The 19,664-nt window shown below is 41.5% G+C and overlaps 1 protein-coding gene across 3 annotated transcripts; it reads right to left on the bottom strand.

The window, feature by feature from the left end:
* Window positions 1-1,272: 1,272 nt before the first annotated feature.
* Window positions 1,273-18,610, bottom strand: stxbp1b (syntaxin binding protein 1b; the record flags this gene model as incomplete). 3 transcript variants are annotated; one of them, XM_080500149.1, is made up of 19 exons in its annotated part: window positions 1,273-1,382; window positions 1,593-1,753; window positions 1,945-2,030; window positions 2,310-2,411; window positions 3,516-3,625; window positions 3,840-3,978; window positions 4,709-4,789; window positions 5,721-5,786; window positions 7,354-7,414; window positions 7,511-7,618; window positions 7,790-7,920; window positions 8,600-8,684; window positions 8,953-9,101; window positions 10,784-10,887; window positions 11,236-11,314; window positions 11,404-11,480; window positions 12,394-12,475; window positions 12,578-12,627; window positions 18,574-18,610. In XM_080500149.1, 19 exons carry the CDS (start codon window positions 18,608-18,610, stop codon window positions 1,273-1,275), a joined length of 1,818 nt encoding a protein of 605 aa, XP_080356275.1. The 3 variants fall into 3 exon arrangements, with proteins under 3 accessions (XP_080356275.1, XP_080356276.1, XP_080356277.1); XM_080500150.1 differs by having other exon boundaries at window positions 1,593-1,750; XM_080500151.1 differs by having other exon boundaries at window positions 1,593-1,747.
* Window positions 18,611-19,664: the final 1,054 nt, after the last annotated feature.

The following is a 19,664-nucleotide window of genomic DNA, read 5'->3' as shown; positions in this document are numbered from 1 at the left end:
CCAGGGGGGGAAAAAAAAAAAAAAAAAAAGCATTCTTGTTCATTTCAGCTGTGAAGCGTCGACGTCTGAGTCCCTGAATCTTATCCAGTCGGCTAAACTACTCCACACACTATTTTTTTTAACATCCAGATTAATACAGTCACACAATATGCAACAGACAAAACAAATGCGGTCCAATGCCAAAAAAAAAAAAAAAAAAATCATGTTTACATCTACAGTCTGGAGGTGGAGGTGTGTGTGGGGGGGGGGGGTAGCTTTGTGCTACGGCTGTACGAGGGTCCGACGAGGAAGGAGGAGCACGACAGCAGGAGCTTCTTAATCGGTCTGCTCTTCTTTCTCCAAGTCTTTGAGGGTCTTCAGAAGGCGAGAAGGGGTGAAGATTTCAGTGGCTCCTGAAAACGACACGACGGGACGACGATCAGGACGAGACCAGGTTGGAACTGCGTGCTATAAAGGTCCCATATCGTAAATTTTTAAATAGGGTTTAAACAATTTTAAATAGGTGTCAGAGGTCCGACAACATTGTATTCAAAGTGTATTTCCCCCCCGAATCCGGCTTTTGTTCTGAATTCCAGTCGGTGTAAAAGTCCCTCGAGTGAGCTCAACTGAGAACAGGCTGTTTCTGTGTCTGTACCTTTAAATGCTAATGAGCTAGGTTTGTTTTCTGGGAGTGGTTACGAGGAGAAAGAAAATGGCGTCTGACGGTAATTTTACAGGGCAGAGCTCATGTATCTTGAGTTCCACTTGTTCGGGTAAGAACATTGATGCCACAAAATTGTATACAATTATTTACAATATAACACCATCTAGCGACCAACTAGAACATGAGCTCACGCTCACTTTTCTCCAGTCAGACCGGATCCTTACTCATGGAATACACAAAAGCAGTTGTTGTTTTTTGTTGAGGCATAGGGCTAGGAGTCAAGTTTAGGGTCCATGAATGGCATGTAGGTTCCATTCTGGATGGCCCATCAATTAACCCCTTGCTTGAAGTGACCCCCCAAACAAAAAGACCATAAATGTGCAAAAAAAAAGTAAGAAAGCAAAAATTATGTTAATATGACCACAAAACTAGAACAACATTGAAACAGTGGAGCCACAAATCTACCACATAAACAGGAAGGAGTTTAGAGACAGAAGAATAAAGCAAACAAAGTGAAAACAACACCACGATCAGACCAGGGGCAGTTCATCCACAAACAAGGGCAACCTCACAGTGGGACTGGTGAACACAAGGGAGGGGTGGGGGGGGCACTGAGTTTTTACTTTTCTTCACTCTGCAGGCGGCTCCTCGCTGCCCTCCGCGGCGGCGTTGGGGTCCAGGAAGTCTGGGTGCTGCAGTTCCTTTAGGTACTTAGGGGGGGTTTGGATGTGTGTGGAACCTACAGGGGACAAAACCCTCAGAGCTCAGCGAGGGTCCAGGTTTCAACCCAACCAGGTCAGAAACACAGAAAAATCACGTCTTTCTGGTTTAAAAAAAAAAAAAGACTTCAACGATCCCGAGAGCGCCGCTTCCCATAACGCAACACAAAAGCACGGAGATCCTCTGCAGGAATCAGACTCATCATCTGGACCTTTCAGACTGAACTCACCGATCAGCGCCTCCCACTTCCCGTTGGCCTGCGTGACCTCGTACACGCAGCGGATCTCGCTGTACGCCATGCCCCCGATGACGAACACGATGATCCGGGGGCCCGTCTTCATCTCCGTGGGCCCCCGGTTCTTGTGCCAGTTACCGTAGCGAGCGCTGCTACTGGACAAGGAACGGCAGTGAACATCCGCTCACAAGTTTAAGCCCCGTTTTACACGGCAACGTTTTTTTGTTTGTTTTTCTTTTAAGCTCTCTCAATTTTCACTTGAAACGTTGTCATGGAAACGGGACCGTGTGTCACACTGAAACTCCAAACATGGCTGCACTCGGCCACCCGCGCTACTCCTACTCACCTCGAGGGGGCGCTGGCTTTGGCCGATACTTGTCGCTGGGAAATGTATGGGTACAGCTTGGGGTCCAGTTTGTCCTCGATGGCATCCTGGTGGAGTACACGTGAAAGTTTGTACCCGAAGGACTCGCCAACGTTTCGTCCGTCTCACCGGTAAACCCATATCACGACGCTACAACACCCCCCAAACGCGGCGACAAACACGCTATCTACCTAGCATCACGCTAGCACCTACGGATGAGCCAGTCATTTGTGCTGACGGCCATTATTCGTATCAGTGTTTTTGGATGTGACGGTGGTGAATGTTCAGGTATTCGGATGCGCGTGCAGCATGTTAGCAAGTAGCTACGTTGCGCAGCCTGGCGGTACCTCGATGAGATCCTTGACGAGCGGCGTCCACCGGGACAGCTGGTAGGTCTGCTCACTGATCCGCTCCTTACGGTCGGGCTTCTTGGCTTTCTTGACGGTTCCCTGGGAGGAAGTGAGTTTTCCATTACTCGAGTTGCTTCACATTACAGAGTAACTTCACATTACAGAGTAACGTCACATTAGACAGACTACGTAGTTTTTAAACACTCAAGCTGATGTACGATTGAAATTTGATGTTGAAATTAAGTAACTTTTTTTTTTTTAACCGCAAATAAAAAGTAACTGGTTACTTGGTAAAGTAATGTTTCCTTTCTTTGGCCAGTCTGGGTGTCAAGCAGCGCCGTGCGGATTTATTTTACAGTGGTGAGTACTAGTTTCATTAAAAAGAAGAAACACTGATTTTAATGTTCTTGCAAATAAAAAATAAAAAAATAGCTACACAATATGAAAGAAACAAGCCACTGATACTTTAGAAAATGTAATTTTGAAAAAATTAATTTCAGTCATCAGTTACGTTCACGTTTACTGGCAGAAGTAGTGACATTAGAGTAATGAACTACTTTATAACACATTATTACAATGCCAACACTTGTACAAACACTATCATACAGTTCATTAAAACAAAACTGCGTTGTTTGCCTGTTCTATAATTATTTTCCTAATAAACTTTGGGCCCCAAACAAGACAAAACTTTCTGTCGTTAGAAACGTGACTTCTTTATAGTTTCCATTACATCAAGTGACGGTTCCTCCTCTTCCATGAAACAGGAGTTTAGTTAAATAGTAACCGATAAATAAACAGCGTTGGCTATTGCTGAAGCTGACGGCTGGTTTCGTGTATTTGGCCTTAATTTCAACAAGACAACGCTTCAAGTGAAAACGTGTCGTTTTTGTGTTTCTGTTTCCGAAAAAAGTTTCCTGTTTACACTGCAATGTTTTGAAAATGAGGTCCGTTTCCTTGGAAACGGAAAAAAACACTGAAAACTATGTAATAGGCATGCCACGCGCACAACAATACATGCGCCGTCGTCGTGTAAACGAGCCGTCAGACGGACAGTTTGTGTCCGTTTTCACCGTAAACAGAAGTAACTTCAGTAACCGTGGCCACTAAGTCATTTACAGTCACGACTTCCTCCCCTGAGCGGCGTTTGTCGACGCCTGCGTCGCTTTTCCGAGGAACCTCGTGGTGGCGGTGATCGCAGCTCACCTCAGAGATAATGGGAACGCCCATGTGGGCCATGTTGGAAATGATGTCACTGTCCTCAGGTGGGATGTTGGCATGCTGGAGGAGCTTACACAGGTTCTCCTCAGTCACTCCTGATGCATCATGCAGCACACACACACACACGCACACACACACACACACACAAATGCTCAAGAGCATGCACGGTAACAAAACACAGTACAAGCGTGCAAACTGAAATAATTTTTAAAAATGGATTTGTGTCGCAGGAACGAAACACGACACCAATTTAACACACAAGTCTAAATGAACATCTGCATCCACTGATCTGCTGGCGGGATGTCTGACCGTTCTTGAGGAAGATGTAGAGCAGGATGATGCGGATCTTGTCGTTCACGCTGACGTTGGCGTCCAGCAGGATGGGGACGATGAGTCTCATGGGGTCCTTGATTTTCTCGCCCTCTGCGTCCGTCCCCATGGCCAGATCCTTCAAACCACACAGAGACGGAAACAAAATGAAAATACAGCACGACAGATGTTGTTTTTTTTCAAATTTTCTCAGTCTCTTTATCATTTTTGACAATTTCAGTTATAGAAGCATGAAGTCAGAGCAGTTGGGTTACTATGAAATTCTTTGATGCAGTGATTCACAACTTTTATTCCCAGCTAGAATTTTGTCCCATGACTTCTATCAGGCCGTACAGTTTTCTATTTAACTCATTTGGTTTTCACGATTTTTCCCTTGTGTGTTTACTGTAGTGTATAGTGGAGACAGGATGTTCACGTTCAAGGCGTACCCTCGCAATACTTTTGAATCTTTAATCCAAAAATAGTATTTAAAAATATATTTTTTTGGCTAAATTATACACTTTTAATGCAAATGCTTATATTTGTAGTTCTGTGACATGAATCAATTAAATGCTAACTCCTATTTTTCAGACATAAAAAAAATCCCTTAAAATCAAGAAGGCTTCATGACCCTCCGCCTCGTGAGTCTTTGGCGCCACCCAGTGGAGATCGGGCTCCACTGGTTGAGAATCTCTCCTTTAAAAGGACACTTTGTAAAGTGAAAACGTATTGTTTTGGAATTTCCGTGTCAGAACAGTTTCACATTTACAAAACATCATTCTGAAGAATGTCTGCAGCAGAGAGCAATACACAGGGACTGAGCGTTTTCGAAAAGTGGAGCCAAGTGTGTGTGTGTGTGTGTGTGTTACCTGTTCCACACGGCACAGCTTGTCCACGGTCCCCTGGTAGCGGTTCATGCAGTCCTCCGCCAGGTGGAGGTGGGTGGAGTACTGAGCTCAGAGAGAAGAGAACACGTCTTTAGTCACATGGGGTGACGGCTTCACAAAGCTCTGCAGCGTCTCTGCTACGAGCTAAAGATGCTACCAGTCAATGGAAACGCAGAAAAAAAAATGTAGAGCCGATGATCGGAGGTGAAGCATAGCGAGAACTAACATCAACATTAAATCCATAATTCATTGTGCATTTGTAAAAAAAATAAAAATATGTGCAGAAGGTTACAAATACTGTGGAGCTTGAGATGTTGTTCCCACATTAACCTGAAAAGATTTTTCTAATAAGGCACAAAGTGGTGTTACATTGTTTAAATAAAACAAAATTCAGAGAGAACAATATAAGGAAGAGGATTTTGGACTTTTCACTAAAGTCTGCAGCAGAACAAATTGTTGAAAACAACATCTTTCAACCAAAGTTTAAATAGCCTGCTTATTCGTGTTTCGTGAAAAGATGTCAAAGTAAAAGTCCCGATCTGTCTTCACACAATGGAAAACAATTAGAATTATTGTTATTTACAAGTTATTACACTCTTGTCTTACTGATCCAAGCCATTATCAGCCAAAATCAAAATGTGGCCCATGAACTGAAAGTAGGAGTAAAAGATGTTGATACAGATATCAAACTGACATAATACCAATACAATACTGATATTTTGTACAAAAGCCTGATAAATTACAGACATCCTGATTTTATATGGTAAAAGAAGGGAGTTAAAGATATTCCATTTAAAATTATATCTATTAAAAACACTTCTTGTTCTTTATTGGAGGACCAATCATGAAACATCAGCTGACTTTGTTTACTTTATTCACAGGTTTTTGAGAGATATGAAGATTTGGAAAGAGTGTAATTTCTGTATCTCTGTTAAATCTGCACATTTTTTCTATTCAGGATGAACATTTTTGTTCAATAAGACTTCGGCTCTACCTTGCTGAGCTCCTTCTGGTACTGAGGCATCTTCTTCAGCATCTGCGACAGCTCCTTCATGGTGGTCTGGAGGACAGAAGAAAACACGTCAAGACATCGTGAAAGGTCTAAATCCATCACGAGAAAACTCGGTACACTTAGGCAATATTTTATGTTTCCACTAATACATTGAACAAGAAAGTGAGCAAATGAATTTTTTGGGTGTAAATCAAGCATCACCGGGAGTTAAGAGTCCAGACTTTGGGAATTGTCCGAGTAGAGTTTGCATGTTTTCCTCCAAACCGTCCAAAAACTTTGAAGTTAGCAGGTGACACTGAAATGGCATTTTGACCACAGAACCTTTCACCTAGTACCAAGAACCATCACAGCATCTTTATTCGAGTAACCTCATGTAACTGGAACCATTCAGGAATGAATCCCCAAGCACCACCAACCGTCACAGAAACCTTATCCAAGTACCAGGAACTATCATAGGAACTGTCCCCGTGTACCAGGAAGCATCACATGACCAATTCTCTAGTGTTAGGAACACTCACGGGAGTTCAAGTACAAAGTACATGAGGAGAATCCTGCCAAAGTACCAGAAACGATCAGATGGTCTTTCCTCAAGAAATGGAATTATTACAGGAATCGACAAAACGTCTTTCCTCAAGTAACTACAAGAACTCTTCCACATGTACTCGGGACCATCACAGGAGCGTTCTTCAAGTACCAGGAACTATCAGGAGAATCTTTTCTAAGTACCAGGAACCACTCATAAACTTTATCTGATTACCAGGAACCATCCCAGGAATCTTAACAGGGAAATATCACAGGAAGTTGTCACAAACCAACAGAGTGGTGTTTCAAGTGCCAGACAAAGGATCTAAATTCATTTATTTTGTTATTTTTAACAGAACGTTGGTGGTCACTGGTCAGGGAGTATTACTTTGGAAAATATATCTTTGATTGGATGAAGACATATGGCTCATTTCCACAGGGATTTTAGCAAAATAATAGGAACAGCATCGGTATGGCACGGTAAGGCAAAGCACAATTAGACCGAACTCTGCTGCGTTGTTCCACCAGTTCTGAACATCCTCCCACTGACTCTCCTCCTCCTCCAGATGCGGTGTTGCTCCTCCTTATGGAACCCATACAAATGTGCGAGGGAACAGGTGGGTACGTTACTTGCATCCGGAGGAGACGCACCGAAATGAGGCTTTAGTGCGCCGCCATTGAGATTCCATATTTCAGGTAATCTTCTGCTCTTAACGGTTTTTCCCCTCATTTATCATCTTTGTGCTTTGATCAAATGGAGAACGAGAACATTTCAGTGCAATGAAAAAAATAAAACTTCCATTTTCACAGTCCCAAATAAAACAACCAGACATGGGCCTTTGCTTTGCTTCTTGTTGCTGTAAGACTTTGGTCTTCTCTTCGTGGCCCTCTCCTGGATTAGGGGTTTAGTGCATTTACATATGTTGCCTTTGAGACTTCAACTCCAGTCGTCTGGGATTAACCAGACGCTGGGCGACGATAAAAGGCTGAGCTTGAGACTTTGGGTGCTTCCACTTCATCGTGACTGCGTGACGGACAGACTCGTAACAACAGACCCTGGAACCGAAGCAGAGACGTGTTGAAGGTCCTTTACCTTTTCGCCCGTGTTCATCTTTTTGCTGGCGGAGAAGTCTTTGAGGGAGCGAGTCACGGCGCTGCAGAGACGCAAAGAAGGGACAGTTTGAGGAGTCGAAGACGCTCTCTGCGTCCGCAGTGTGCACGTGTGGAGGACGAGGCGGGGAGGGACTCACTTGGACACCTCGGCGATGTGTTTGTGTCTCAGGGACATCCACAGGTCGTCGTCCTCGTCCAGTAAGACCTCCTTCGTCCGGGTTTCTCCCATCCCGCTGGTCTCAAACCTGACGGAGTCACAGTTCATAGAAACTTCAGTTGTCAATCACTAATGCTGTTTCAGGAATATAATACTATGCACCAGTGTTATGACACTGATAGTCAACTGCGAACGGATTTTTCTTCAGAGTAATGACACATGTCTTAATATATACATCAGTAATCTCGTGTGTTTTTACTTGTAGACGTCGTTCTCGACGCCCAGCAGGTCGTAGGCCATGGCCTGCAGGGTGAGCTCGTGCAGCAGAGGCGAGACGGGGTCGAAGCCACGATCCAGAATGAGGAGCTGAGTGCGACTCTTGTCCGGACCCTGAGGGCGACGTGGGAGCGCAGCAGACATGGAGGTCAGGATTCACTCACGCTCACACCGAGCAAACAATGTGCTACGTAACCTGCACGTCATAGATTACATTTATAGCTTCACAAAGATTTAATTCATGTTTTTTTTCTGTTTTTTGTTTTTTTTATCTGTGACAAATTACAAAGAGAAGGTAATTATAACTTAAAAGGAACACAAATCTGAGAAAGGAAAAAAAAATGGGGCCAAAGTAAGGGAACGCTGCATTTATTTTGCTGACAGGCCTCCAGTTATGGATTCATCTAGACAAGCACTCAAAAATAATCTAAAACACAAAGTAGATTTTAGAGAGTGATTGAAACAAGGCAAACAAAGGATGTAGAAGAATAAATGTGGTTTTTTTTTTAGAAACATAACTGATAGAAGTGAGAGTGGCTGATCAGACTGTATAATTATTAGGGACCTATTTCTGACCTATTGCTATTTGCTTTTCATTTTCAATGAGGAGGATTAATTGAGATTAACGGGCAAAAAATACAATTTAATCTTCTATGTGCTCCTTTTCATTCAAGAATTCAAAAACTTTTGTTCCGTAATGTATTATATTGAATTTGTTTTTTTGTTGTTTTTTTTTCCACAATGAATTAAATAAATAAACTAAACTTCTGTAGAACCGGCTTCGCTTGCTCACCTCTCCCATGGTGGGATCATCCGCTTTGTATCCGTCCAGCTTCTCCTGGAGCATCTGAGCGAGAACGGCGCAGTCTTTGTACTCCCTGAAGAGATTGCAGATATGCAGATGATATTAGTATTTACCGAACATCCCCAAAACTTTTTTGTTCTCAAAAAAAAAAAATAGTGGAAGCAGTTTGAACTGTAATTTAAATATTGACTTTATAATCTGTAAGTATAGTATGGAAAATGTAAAGCAGTAGTGGTATTGAATGCAGCTCTTTGCGACCGTATGTTACTCTAAGTTGCGTCACATTGTGGATGGAAATGTCCCCCCCCCCCCCCAATCATTGTCGTCATCATTGTTCTCACGCTCTGTATCGAACTCCCGGATACTCTTTGAGCGTGGCACAGAGGGTGGCGATCTGCTCGGCGCAGCGCTCCAACATGTTGTTCTTCACGTCAGCCTTGAAGGGGCTGTAGAAGTCCTGAAAGGCATCCACTTTATCCAGGGAGAAGACCTTTTAACAGCAAAGAGAGAAACAATCGCGCGAAAACCAGAAGTTAGTATCGCAAGCATATATAAAGGAAAAACCAAAAGGAATGCTCCCGACTGATAGCAGTCAGCATAAGATTCCACAAGTCTATGGATCCTAAAACATGGAAACAACAATGGATTTTTCTGTATGAAATTTTCTAAGATACATAAACGGGTTCATAAAATGAAGTCTCGGCAGCCTCAGTGTCTTAACTTTAAATAAAATCTTCATCCTCTTGTCCTTTTATGTTTCTATCACTTAGTTAATTTGAGCAAGCTGTATGTGGCTAATTGTGATTGGTTGATGTGGGGCGGGGCCTGACCAGGAAGAGCAATCAAAAACAATCTTTTAATGAACTGGGCCTATTTTTTCCCCCCATTACTTCACTTGATTCTCGTTTTGTCTTTCATATTTACCTAAATAAAGACATTCAGCAACATGAGACAATTTCAACATGGGCTGTAATTTGTTGACAAGGAGACTAATAAACAAACAAATGTTGTCCTTCGGAAGTCGACACTAATTAAACCTTCACACAGAAACGCATGCACCCATCTGTTTCTGACTCCATCGCACGAAAACAATCCCTGAGCTCTTCTCTTGTCACACATCCTAACTGTGCTCCTATTGGCTGCAGAGCAGGAGCGCTGCGTCCATCAGCCTATCAGACGCAGGGGGGGACGGGGCTGCGATGTTGCCTCCCTCCCTCCATCCCTCCCTCCCTCCCTCTCTTGGGGGATTAAAACTGCAGAACAACAGCAGAGGATTGAAGGCTTCAGCTGATCAGACACAAAACGCCCATCAGCTTGTCGTCAGGTACCGACATTCGCTTTTGGTCCTTAAATGTTTTTTCTATCCTCAAACAGGAAGGAAAACCTGCATTATATAATATGATTTGTTCAACACCATAGTATTAGCTTGTGTGCACATATTTGAGAAATATACAAAAAAAGGATTGCAGGCTATAGGCTACTAGTTACTTTGGTAGAAAGAATTTGAATTGATTCACTCTTCATTTAAAATAAAAACATAGACATCGGAGGCTTCAGCCGCTAACCGCGATAATTCATCGCTCAACAAAACCTTATTCTTCTGTTAACACAACAACTGTCATCACCTCACGTCACACAGATAATGATGCAGACACACTTAACCTGTCGAAAAATACAAAATGTCAGAATCTTGTCAAACATGTGGCCTCGAAAATGTGAGCAAATTACTCTATTTGTCACGTTTATGTGTTCCCGTATGACAAGTCAGTATCTCTTGAACGTGCTCATTTGATTGATCTTCCTGCTTTCAATGGCCTCCATGATTACACACACATACTGATTTATTTGATGTATGGGGACAATGTTTTCAAAGTTCCCTTGTGAGGACCTGTCTTTCTAAAGGTGGAACTGATCTGAAAAAACACTGTGAAGTGAGAACATGGCCACACAAACATTTTTAACCAAAGTCAGAAACCTCACAGGCTTCTTCTGAATGAGCTTCCTCTACGGAGTAGATTATTGCGTAACCCTTCAAAGTTTAACCCGAGTGTAGATTCTGTCTGTCTTTTTTCCTCAATTCTCTCCCCAAACCACAACTGGGGAAAAAAACCAAAAAGCCTCCTTCTCTTAATTTGGCAATCTCAAAATCAAATCAAATCAAACGAGTCTCACCTGAGATTCATAGGGCAGGAAGGCGATGTGGATCTCGGTCAAGGCCTTCATGGCTTTGGAGGCGCGGGATTTGGTCAACAGTCCAAACAAAGAGTCTGGGATGGCTGCAGAGATTTATTGTCATTACTGATGATTTACTGAGCTGTTGGTGGAAACCGTTATGGAAGCTGTGCAATTGAGTGACAAAAGCTCGAAATGTTATTGTGAAATTTAACAAGAATAAAAAAAAAAAAACCCAAACAAACAAAGAATTGTGATGCATTCTGTGAAAGATTGGATTATTATAGGTGAGCCTTGATTCAGATGAAGGAATAAATAACATGAGGCTTAATTTGAGAGCGTCAAAGGTTAAGTTTACGCCTGACTGTGTGAACAGGACAATCTGAGGTCTGAATCATGTTGACGGAGAGGTGATCCTGTAACTGCAGGAGCTGTGGAGTGGATTTACTCACTGTCGGTGAAGAAGACGTGGGCTGCCCTGTATCTCGGGGACTGGGGGTCTCTGAAGTCGTCTATCAGACCGTCCACAGACTGAAACAGAAGTCACCCGAAGGTTAAAGCCCCCAAGTGGCTCAAAAACGTACAAGTTTGCAATTTGACGGAGGCGCTGCGTCGTTTACCTCGTCTGAAGGTGTGATCAGGTAGATGGCCTCCATGCTGGGCAGAGGCTCGCGCCGCTTGTTGATGTCTTCTACGACTGCGGATGGAAGGAAACATATCATCCATCAGCTTCGTGAGATCAGAAGTCAGGGAGTAAAGTACGTCGTTCGTACGTCTCGTTTGGTCATTGTCCAGTTTAATACTCTGTTGTCTTGTCCAGTTCGTATGATGCGTGACAAGTTTTTCTGACTGTTCAGATCGACGTGCCCATAATAAGGTGGTAATATATTTCTAAGGACGTTTTCGCACAGACCTGGAAACCTGTTAATCCTGACCCACTTCGTGTCAACGGCCGAGAGAAAGTGGTTGAGATGCAAATCAGCACCTCCAAATCAGACTCCCATGTTTTTCTCACAGAAAAGGACGGCGCGCTCCGTCCAGGTAGGGGGACCACCTTCCCCACGTGGAGAAGTTTAAGTATTTTGGGTAGATTGGACTGGGAAGGGGCCCCGGGGACGGCCCAGAACTCTCTGGAGAGACTCGATCTCTGGTTTTGGTCTGGAAGTGACGTGGAAGTTGTGGGACACAGAGATGTCTGGGCTTTATTATTGTCTCTACTGCTGCCGGGACCCCCTAGGATGGACGGACAAAAAAACTACCCCGGGTTATATAATTGCAGGTACAGTGCAGGAAACAATAAAAACAAGACATCACATAAAGAAAAACTTCCACGTTGGGGTTGTTCAGGACATCCTGGTTCGTTTTCTCGCTCAGCTGCTGGGAGACTTTTACTGCAGTTAGTCTCTCCTCTGCAAAGGTTTCTTCCTGTTTAAAGGCAGTTTTTATTTCCGCCTTGCTCAATGCTTGCTCGTGTAGAAAAGTTCTTTTTTCTCTCTTTTTTTTCCTCTGCAAAAGTGAGTTGAGAAAACTGTGTTGTATCACTGTTATTGGATGATTTCAAGCTGAAGTGAAAACACTTTTCCCGTCGTCTCAACGTGACCTGTACTCACTGGTGATTCCCTCGGACATGATGTCTGTCATCTTGCAGCAGGAGGAGATCATCCTCATGCTCAGCTTATCCACCACCAGCACCTGCAGCCGCCCAAAGAGGAACATCAGGATGAAACATTGGGAAAACTCTTTATTAGACGATGTTTTTCACAGGAACACAGGAACACAGGAACTGAACTCTACCTTCCATTTTCCTTTTTCCCGGGCCTTCTTGATGACGTCATTCATTATCTCTGCAACAAAGAGAAGGAGAAACATCAACGTGCGCTGCTACGACGTGGAAATATTCCGTTTGAGTTCTTTTTCATGCCGCCCTTTGAGGAATCGAGATCATTGTATCTGTTCTGTCTCCATCATGAAAGAACCACGAGTGGAAACCTTCGCTCTCTTTCGTTCTCTTTTTGTATCTTTTACACAGTGAGAAACTTTTACAACCCGTCCCAGTTTAACACAGAGGAACTGTATTTCCCATGAGCACCAGCTGCACACACGACTTGCTTAGCCTCCTCATTTCATTAGTTAACGTTGCACATGCCTCCTGGTGTCAGCGGGAGAGTGGATGGGAGGTTTTTATTGGGCAAATATGAAGTTAATGATGTGAAACGCCACAGATTTTCTTTCCGAGCCGATACCGAGTGAAACCTAAGCTGATATTGATAATACTGATACTGTTGCAATATGATGCCAATACCAATGCAATACTAATAATAAAGCAAACAAAGCTGATATGTGTTGAACCCCTTTCGAAATATCCCTGCCTCCTATATTTAATCTATTTAAACAGCAAGGTGACGTTAACGTGCTCGTGCAAGATTAGCGGTGATTTGTAGCAGTCGGCTTATCAACGAAGACGAGGAGAAATGAGAGAGACGTCAAGAGTGACGGACGACCGGTCTGCATTATTAAAAGTGTGACCGAGCGACAGCGAAGGTTACCCTTCAGTTTAGAACTCTGCGTGAGGCTGACGGCGGCAGTTTTATTCGAATCAGAGGCGTCGGATCGCGGGGAAGTCCTTCGCTGTGTGACGCGGTTAAAAGAAGTGACACGGACGTTCAGCCCCTCTTGTTCGGGGGTTATAGAATAGAATAGAATAGAATAGAGCTTTATTCCTCCCCAGGGGGAAACACAAACTTACAACAGCTCAAGGTAAAAAGGTGCAGAAATGATAAAATGAAAGAATTAAAATATGTAAATATCTAAACAAGAGCAAAAAGAGCACAAAAAATAGAATAAGTAAAAATAAAAAGAATAAAACAATCCAGTAAGAAAAGCAATCCTCTAAAAATAGAGTAAATTGACAGAATTGATAAAAACGTGACAGGACGGGCACGTTAATAGAATAGAATAGAATAGAGCTTTATTCCTCCCCAGGGGGAAACACAAACTTACAACAGCTCAAGGTAAAAAGGTGCAGAAATGATCAAATTAAAGAATTAAAATATGTAAACATATGTAAATATCTAAACAAGAGCAAAAAAAGAGCACAAAAAATAGTTTAAATAAATAAATAAATAAATAAAACAATCCTGTAAAAAAAGAAAGAAATCCTCTAAAAATAGAGTAAATTGACAGAATTGATATACACACAGTGTAGATAGGTAGAAACTGAGATGTACTCAGTTTCTACCTATGTGTATTTTGCCCGTGCCGTCCCGGGGAAGCCACTCGGTGACAGGACGGACACGCCCCCTCCATCGCCGCCCTCTAATCTGCCCCCAATCCTCTTACACACCCCCCCCCCCCCCTCCCCTCCCCTCCCCCACCCACACCGCTATTTCTGAGCTGTTTCTGTGTCAGCGGATGTGACATCACACGCACACACACACACACACACACACACACACACGCACACGCACACACGCTCGTTATCCTTGTAAGGCCTTTCCATTGATCCAACACGTTCCGTCTTTCCATTGATTAATCCTAAACTTTATCAGTAACAGTGGGACTCCGACACGACCGTCACATGCGGAGGTCCTCCAGAGGATAACAATGTGTGTCCAATGCAGTTTATCAATCGGTAAACACAAATTTTTGTCAAGTTTTATATCGAATTTAAAGAACACATTATAGCATTATGTAACAGAAACACCAAAAAAAAACAATAAAACTATTGAGTTGTTTAAAGAACTATTCCAAAAAGAATAATGAGACCCTGTGCTTCTCTCGTCCCTTTTGTATTTTCTTTTTTTTTTTTTTATACTATCTTTTAAAATAAATTATTTGTATTTTATATAGTTACATTCTTTATAAATTCATACCGTAGAGCTCAAGATTATATGAATGTATTATTTGTGAGCACCGTCTGTTAGAGTTGTTTGTTTTTGTTATGTTTGTTTGCACTGTTTAGATGTTCCTCCATTTGTGCAATAAGGTTAAAAAAAAAACTTAGGGAACTAGAAGAAAATCAAAATAAATAACGTGTGTCCCAGGATGAAGGTTTCAGGCAGCCAGCCGGTCAATTTTTGGAAAAGACGTCTGAACAAATAGCGGCCGTGTTGCTAAAAGCCTCTAAAATATGTTTATAATGGCCACCAGGACCTGTCAGCATCTAATTTGACCTCAATTCACCATATTTTTTTGCAAAAATATAGCAAATTATTAGCCCGAGTTCACAACTCTCACATGACTTCAGGTTTAGAATCACGTTCGGTAACGAGCGACGTGATTGGTCAAATGAAACACTGTGGGAGATACGTTTTGAAAGGCGGCCTCTGATTGGTTCATAATTCTCTGACTCAGCCCATTCAAATCCTGGGTTAGAGGAGGAACTTTGACAAATTTTCTTTCCAAGGTGTCGAGGAATAGTATCTGCAGAATCCACACAGGTGGGACTAAATTCTTCATTTCTAAAATGTTGACACGTTTGAAAAAACTGCACATCGTTCATGCTTTTCATTGTCATTTGGTCTATTTTGTCTTCGGTACGTCCCACACTGGCTCTGACCTCTTGTCACAAAGGTGAGCTCTCAATCTCTGCTCCATTTATTTTCACGTTATCTTTCTGTATTTTAACGGCCCAGAATGAGTCCGTTGTTGTTTTTTTAATCGCCGTTCTTGACGGTTGGTTAACAAGTGATGCTGCATCTTCTCATCTCAGTGACATTATTACAGAACCGAACCTCGGTCAAGTTGTCACCCAGTGTGGAGTCGGTTTGAACTTGTTGGTGGAACTTTTATTTTGTGGCACCTGTCGTTGTAGGGCCTTTCTATTAATCTAGTGCATTCTACATAATGGATGGATGGATGGTGGGCGAAGCTTCACTTCCTGTCCTCTTTCTAAATTCAACCACTAGAGGCCGCCATAATCTGTCATGCTCGTGTTCCTACAGTTTGGTTAAATTTATAACCAAATGGAGAAAATCGTCTTGGGTTTGCTTCAAATAACAGCGTCGACAATGCTAATTTAAGCGTGTGAGTACAAAATGTAATTCCTTTTTTTGTTAAATTGATTTTATGTGTCTGTTCAGATAACTGAAGTTTGGTTCTGTTTAACCACCACAACTTTTCAGTTTCAGCATGTTCTAATCCAGGGGTGTCAAACATGCGGCTCGGGGGCCAGAAGCGGCCCGCCATGTGATTTTTTATTTTTTTATTTTTTTTAAAGTATAAATATGAAAACTGACAGAGGCTGATCTAAAAACACTGGATCGGCAAAAATGACATTCAAAACCGCTCTTGGTCAGAATTAATTAATGCATCTGTGGAGATCACATAATGCAACACCTTTCACAATAAAGGTGTCCAATTTATGTGAAGTGATACTTTAGACACGTAAACTCAAAAAAATTCCAGATGATGACAAATTGTTTTAATCCTGAATAAGCATGCGATATCCAGATACAGGTGAGTGAGGTTTTTTTTTTTTTTTTTTTGCAAATATAATAATATCTGAATAACTTTAATATGTATATTTCAGAATAGACTGGCAAATTCTTGCAGTTACAAAAGGATCAAAAGAAGGAAAGACTTTGACATTTGTCCATATCTGCAGTTTAATATGTTACGTTTGACTTGTTCGGCCCTGCAGAGGTCAGGTTAGGTTGATGTGGCCCCTCAACTAAAATGAGTTTGACATCCCTGTTCTAATCCATTAGACAACTAAGAAATACGTCAAGTTTTGGTTACAAATGGCATTCAGTCATCCTGCCTGACCTGGCTAGAAGTCTCCTGAATATAAGACTCGTGTCTAAAACTGTATCCTGAATAAACGTCTCCTGGTTAAAAGTTGCTCGGCTGAAGGTCTAATGACAGAAAGTCCCCTGAATAAAAATAGAAGTTGCTTGGTCAAATGTCGCCTTGAAAAACTCCAGAGTGAAGATTTCCTGACTAAAGGTCTCAACTTTATTCCTTGACACACATAGAATTACACCTGACATCGATTTAGAAGTTAATGAATAAAAAATAATTTTTGAACCAGTTTATTTATGTATTTGTTTTTGTCTTGTGATTTACTTCCTCCAGGTTCTCTGGTACATATAATATACATTTTATTTTATTTTTTTAAGCTTTGGGTTGATGTGGGATTTTTTTCAGAGTTTGAGTGAGTATATTTGCATATCAGTCTTTTTTTTTTTTCTCCACAAAGTATCAGACTCACAGGGTGGCTTCTAACATTTAAATCATTTTAAAGTGGAAAGTAATGGATTTGATATTATGAAGGAAAACTTCAGCAGTTTAAAGCGAAACAGAAACGCCCCAAGCTGCAAAATATCAGTTTATTTGAACTGATATCGTGTTAATATTCTCCCAAAAACTTAATGACTTGAGTCTCAATCCACACCAACAGAATTTACGATAACTATTCTCAGCACTTTACATTTTTCACTGAGTCGCTTCACTTCATTCTGCACTTGATTTATCTTGACATTTTCTACACTGTTTAACTATTCTTTATTCTTGTTCATTTTTAATGGAGTTTATAATTGTATATAACTTTTATTTTGACAGGTCTGGTGTATTTGGTGTAAAGCTTGTGCTCATGTGACAATTTTATGTCCCTTTTCCTTGTTTTGTTGGTTTAGGCCAGTTGTATAGGGGCAAATTTCATTGTGCTATTTTTACAAAAGGTGTGACTGTGCAATAAAGACTTGTCATGTCTTGTCTCATATCATCTCTTCTCATCTCAACAGCTGCAGGCAATAATGTATTAATGGATGAGAAATCAATGTTAAAAAAAAAACATGCGTGGTAGATGGAAGAATCTTAATTTATATACCTGTCAAACGCTCCATTATGTTTTCATATTGCATTTAAAATGATAGAAATTATACATAATAAATATTGTAGTAAATTATTAAAAAATATTATAGTAAATATTATTACGTTCTTCATCTTCTACCGTGACGTAACACCAGTTTGCGTCTAAACTCCTACATTTAATTCCAAATATCAGGTATTTCTAATTTTTAAAAAAAATGTCAATAGCTGATTTTGAAATAAAATGACCGTTCGTGCTTCCCGTTTTCATGGAATTGACCAGTTGTGGATGAAATTAGCCAGAATAATCCAGAAAAACAAGGCACCGGATTAAAACCTGGGTTTCTATAAATCGCTGAGGTTTGTGCGCGCTGTGCGTAAAAAGCGCGTCTGCGCCCTTTTAAAACAACTGTCAAATAAGAAAGTGTGGCCCAGGGAGGAGAGTGTGAGACAAAGCTTGGCTTGGCTTGTGTCAGAATGGGATCTTCTCTTCCTCCTCTTCCTCTCAGAATGATGTCAAAGCGCTTAATCCGCGCAGACAAAGATTAGCGGGGCAGGATTTAACCAACCATGGAACCAAGGACTCCATGCTCCCATTCCGCACACAGATAACAACACCTAGAGCCACAAGGATATCCTAGTTGGACGCCATAAAATTACATTATGTTTATTAATAATCAAAAACTGGTATAGATGTGGAGAAAGGGCGAACGGACGAGCCAAACGTCTCCAACCGTCTGTGCGCCTTTTTTTTTTTTTACGCACGACGGAAATAGACCCGACAGCAGAACCCAAAAAGTTTCTGTCGCCACTTCAAGCAGCATTTATAAAAAGCTTATTAACCGGATGGCAGTGCGTCACTTTACGCGTCTTTGGAAATAAGCGTCAGGTCAGCCGCGCGCCTCAAACCGCCGCGTCAAGCACAGTTAAATAAAAGACGTGATCAATAGGTGAATATTAGAAATTAAAAGTCTTCTTACTTTCTCCCACGATGGCTTTTAATCCGAGCGGTGCCATAATGAACTGCTCGAACACCTCCGCAAGACAATCTGAGCGCGGCTCCGCAAGCGAATTAAAAAACCCAGCAAAACTCGGGAGGCTCACGCAGGAGCCTTTTCCGCATTTCACAATAAAAGCTCAGAAACACATGCCGGAAACGGACAAGGTGGACGTTCCCGAGGGTTTTACATCTACAGGGAGAGTGATCTGAAATGTAATTAAATGTAAGAATACGATGTGGACAACGCAATAGAATTTTACTGAGATTACTTACTTACGCTATTAATTCAGAAAAACGAAGTTGATTTTTACATGAAGAAATAAGAATGTGAATTAATGGCGTAAGTATTCTGAATAAATACATTGGCTTCCGTACAAAGCTTTTGACTTTTTTTTATTTTAAATGTGTTGTTCTATGTCTCTTGTAGTGACCGTTTCTTTTCACCAGGGGGCAGCAGATGTCAAATAAACCGTAAAATCAACTGCAGAGCTTTTTGGTTTCAGTTCAAATGATCATTGAACTGCTGTTTCTGTTTTTTAAAAGATCATTTAATCCAGATATTTCAATTAAATATATATATTTATCACATTTGGAATCAAATTCCATTACATAATTGACAAAGACAAAATAATCCAGATGTTTTTATATAAAATGTAACAGTGTCAGTATATCAGTTGTCACCAAAATCCTTTTATCATCATCATTCTTATATCGACCACTAGTGTCAAATAATGATGTGAAATTCATAGAAAAGACATGAGATTTTCTTGACGCATAATAGTTTGTTAAAGTTTGTCAAAAAAACGAATAAAGAAAATAAAAGTAATGAATAACGGGTGCGAGAGACAACCACACATTAATTTTTTTTTGCCACTGACATTTGATTTGACTGTCCATTCTTAATACTCTCTTTGTTTTCGCGTGATGCGTTCATGGACTTTCCCAGCCGCGCGGGTGATTCCTCACGGCACCTGAACGCACCGCGGCTGGAAGAAGGAGGAGGAGGGTTACACCTCCATTAGTTCCCCCTCCCACTTAAAAAGAAGGAGGCTTGAGTTTCCTCCCAGAAAC

The sequence above is a fragment of the Blennius ocellaris genome (genome assembly GCF_963422515.1).
Source record: "Blennius ocellaris genome assembly, chromosome: 7".
In the NCBI taxonomy this organism is placed as follows: domain Eukaryota; kingdom Metazoa; phylum Chordata; class Actinopteri; order Blenniiformes; family Blenniidae; genus Blennius; species Blennius ocellaris.
This window is presented reverse-complemented; position numbering and strand designations above follow the sequence as displayed.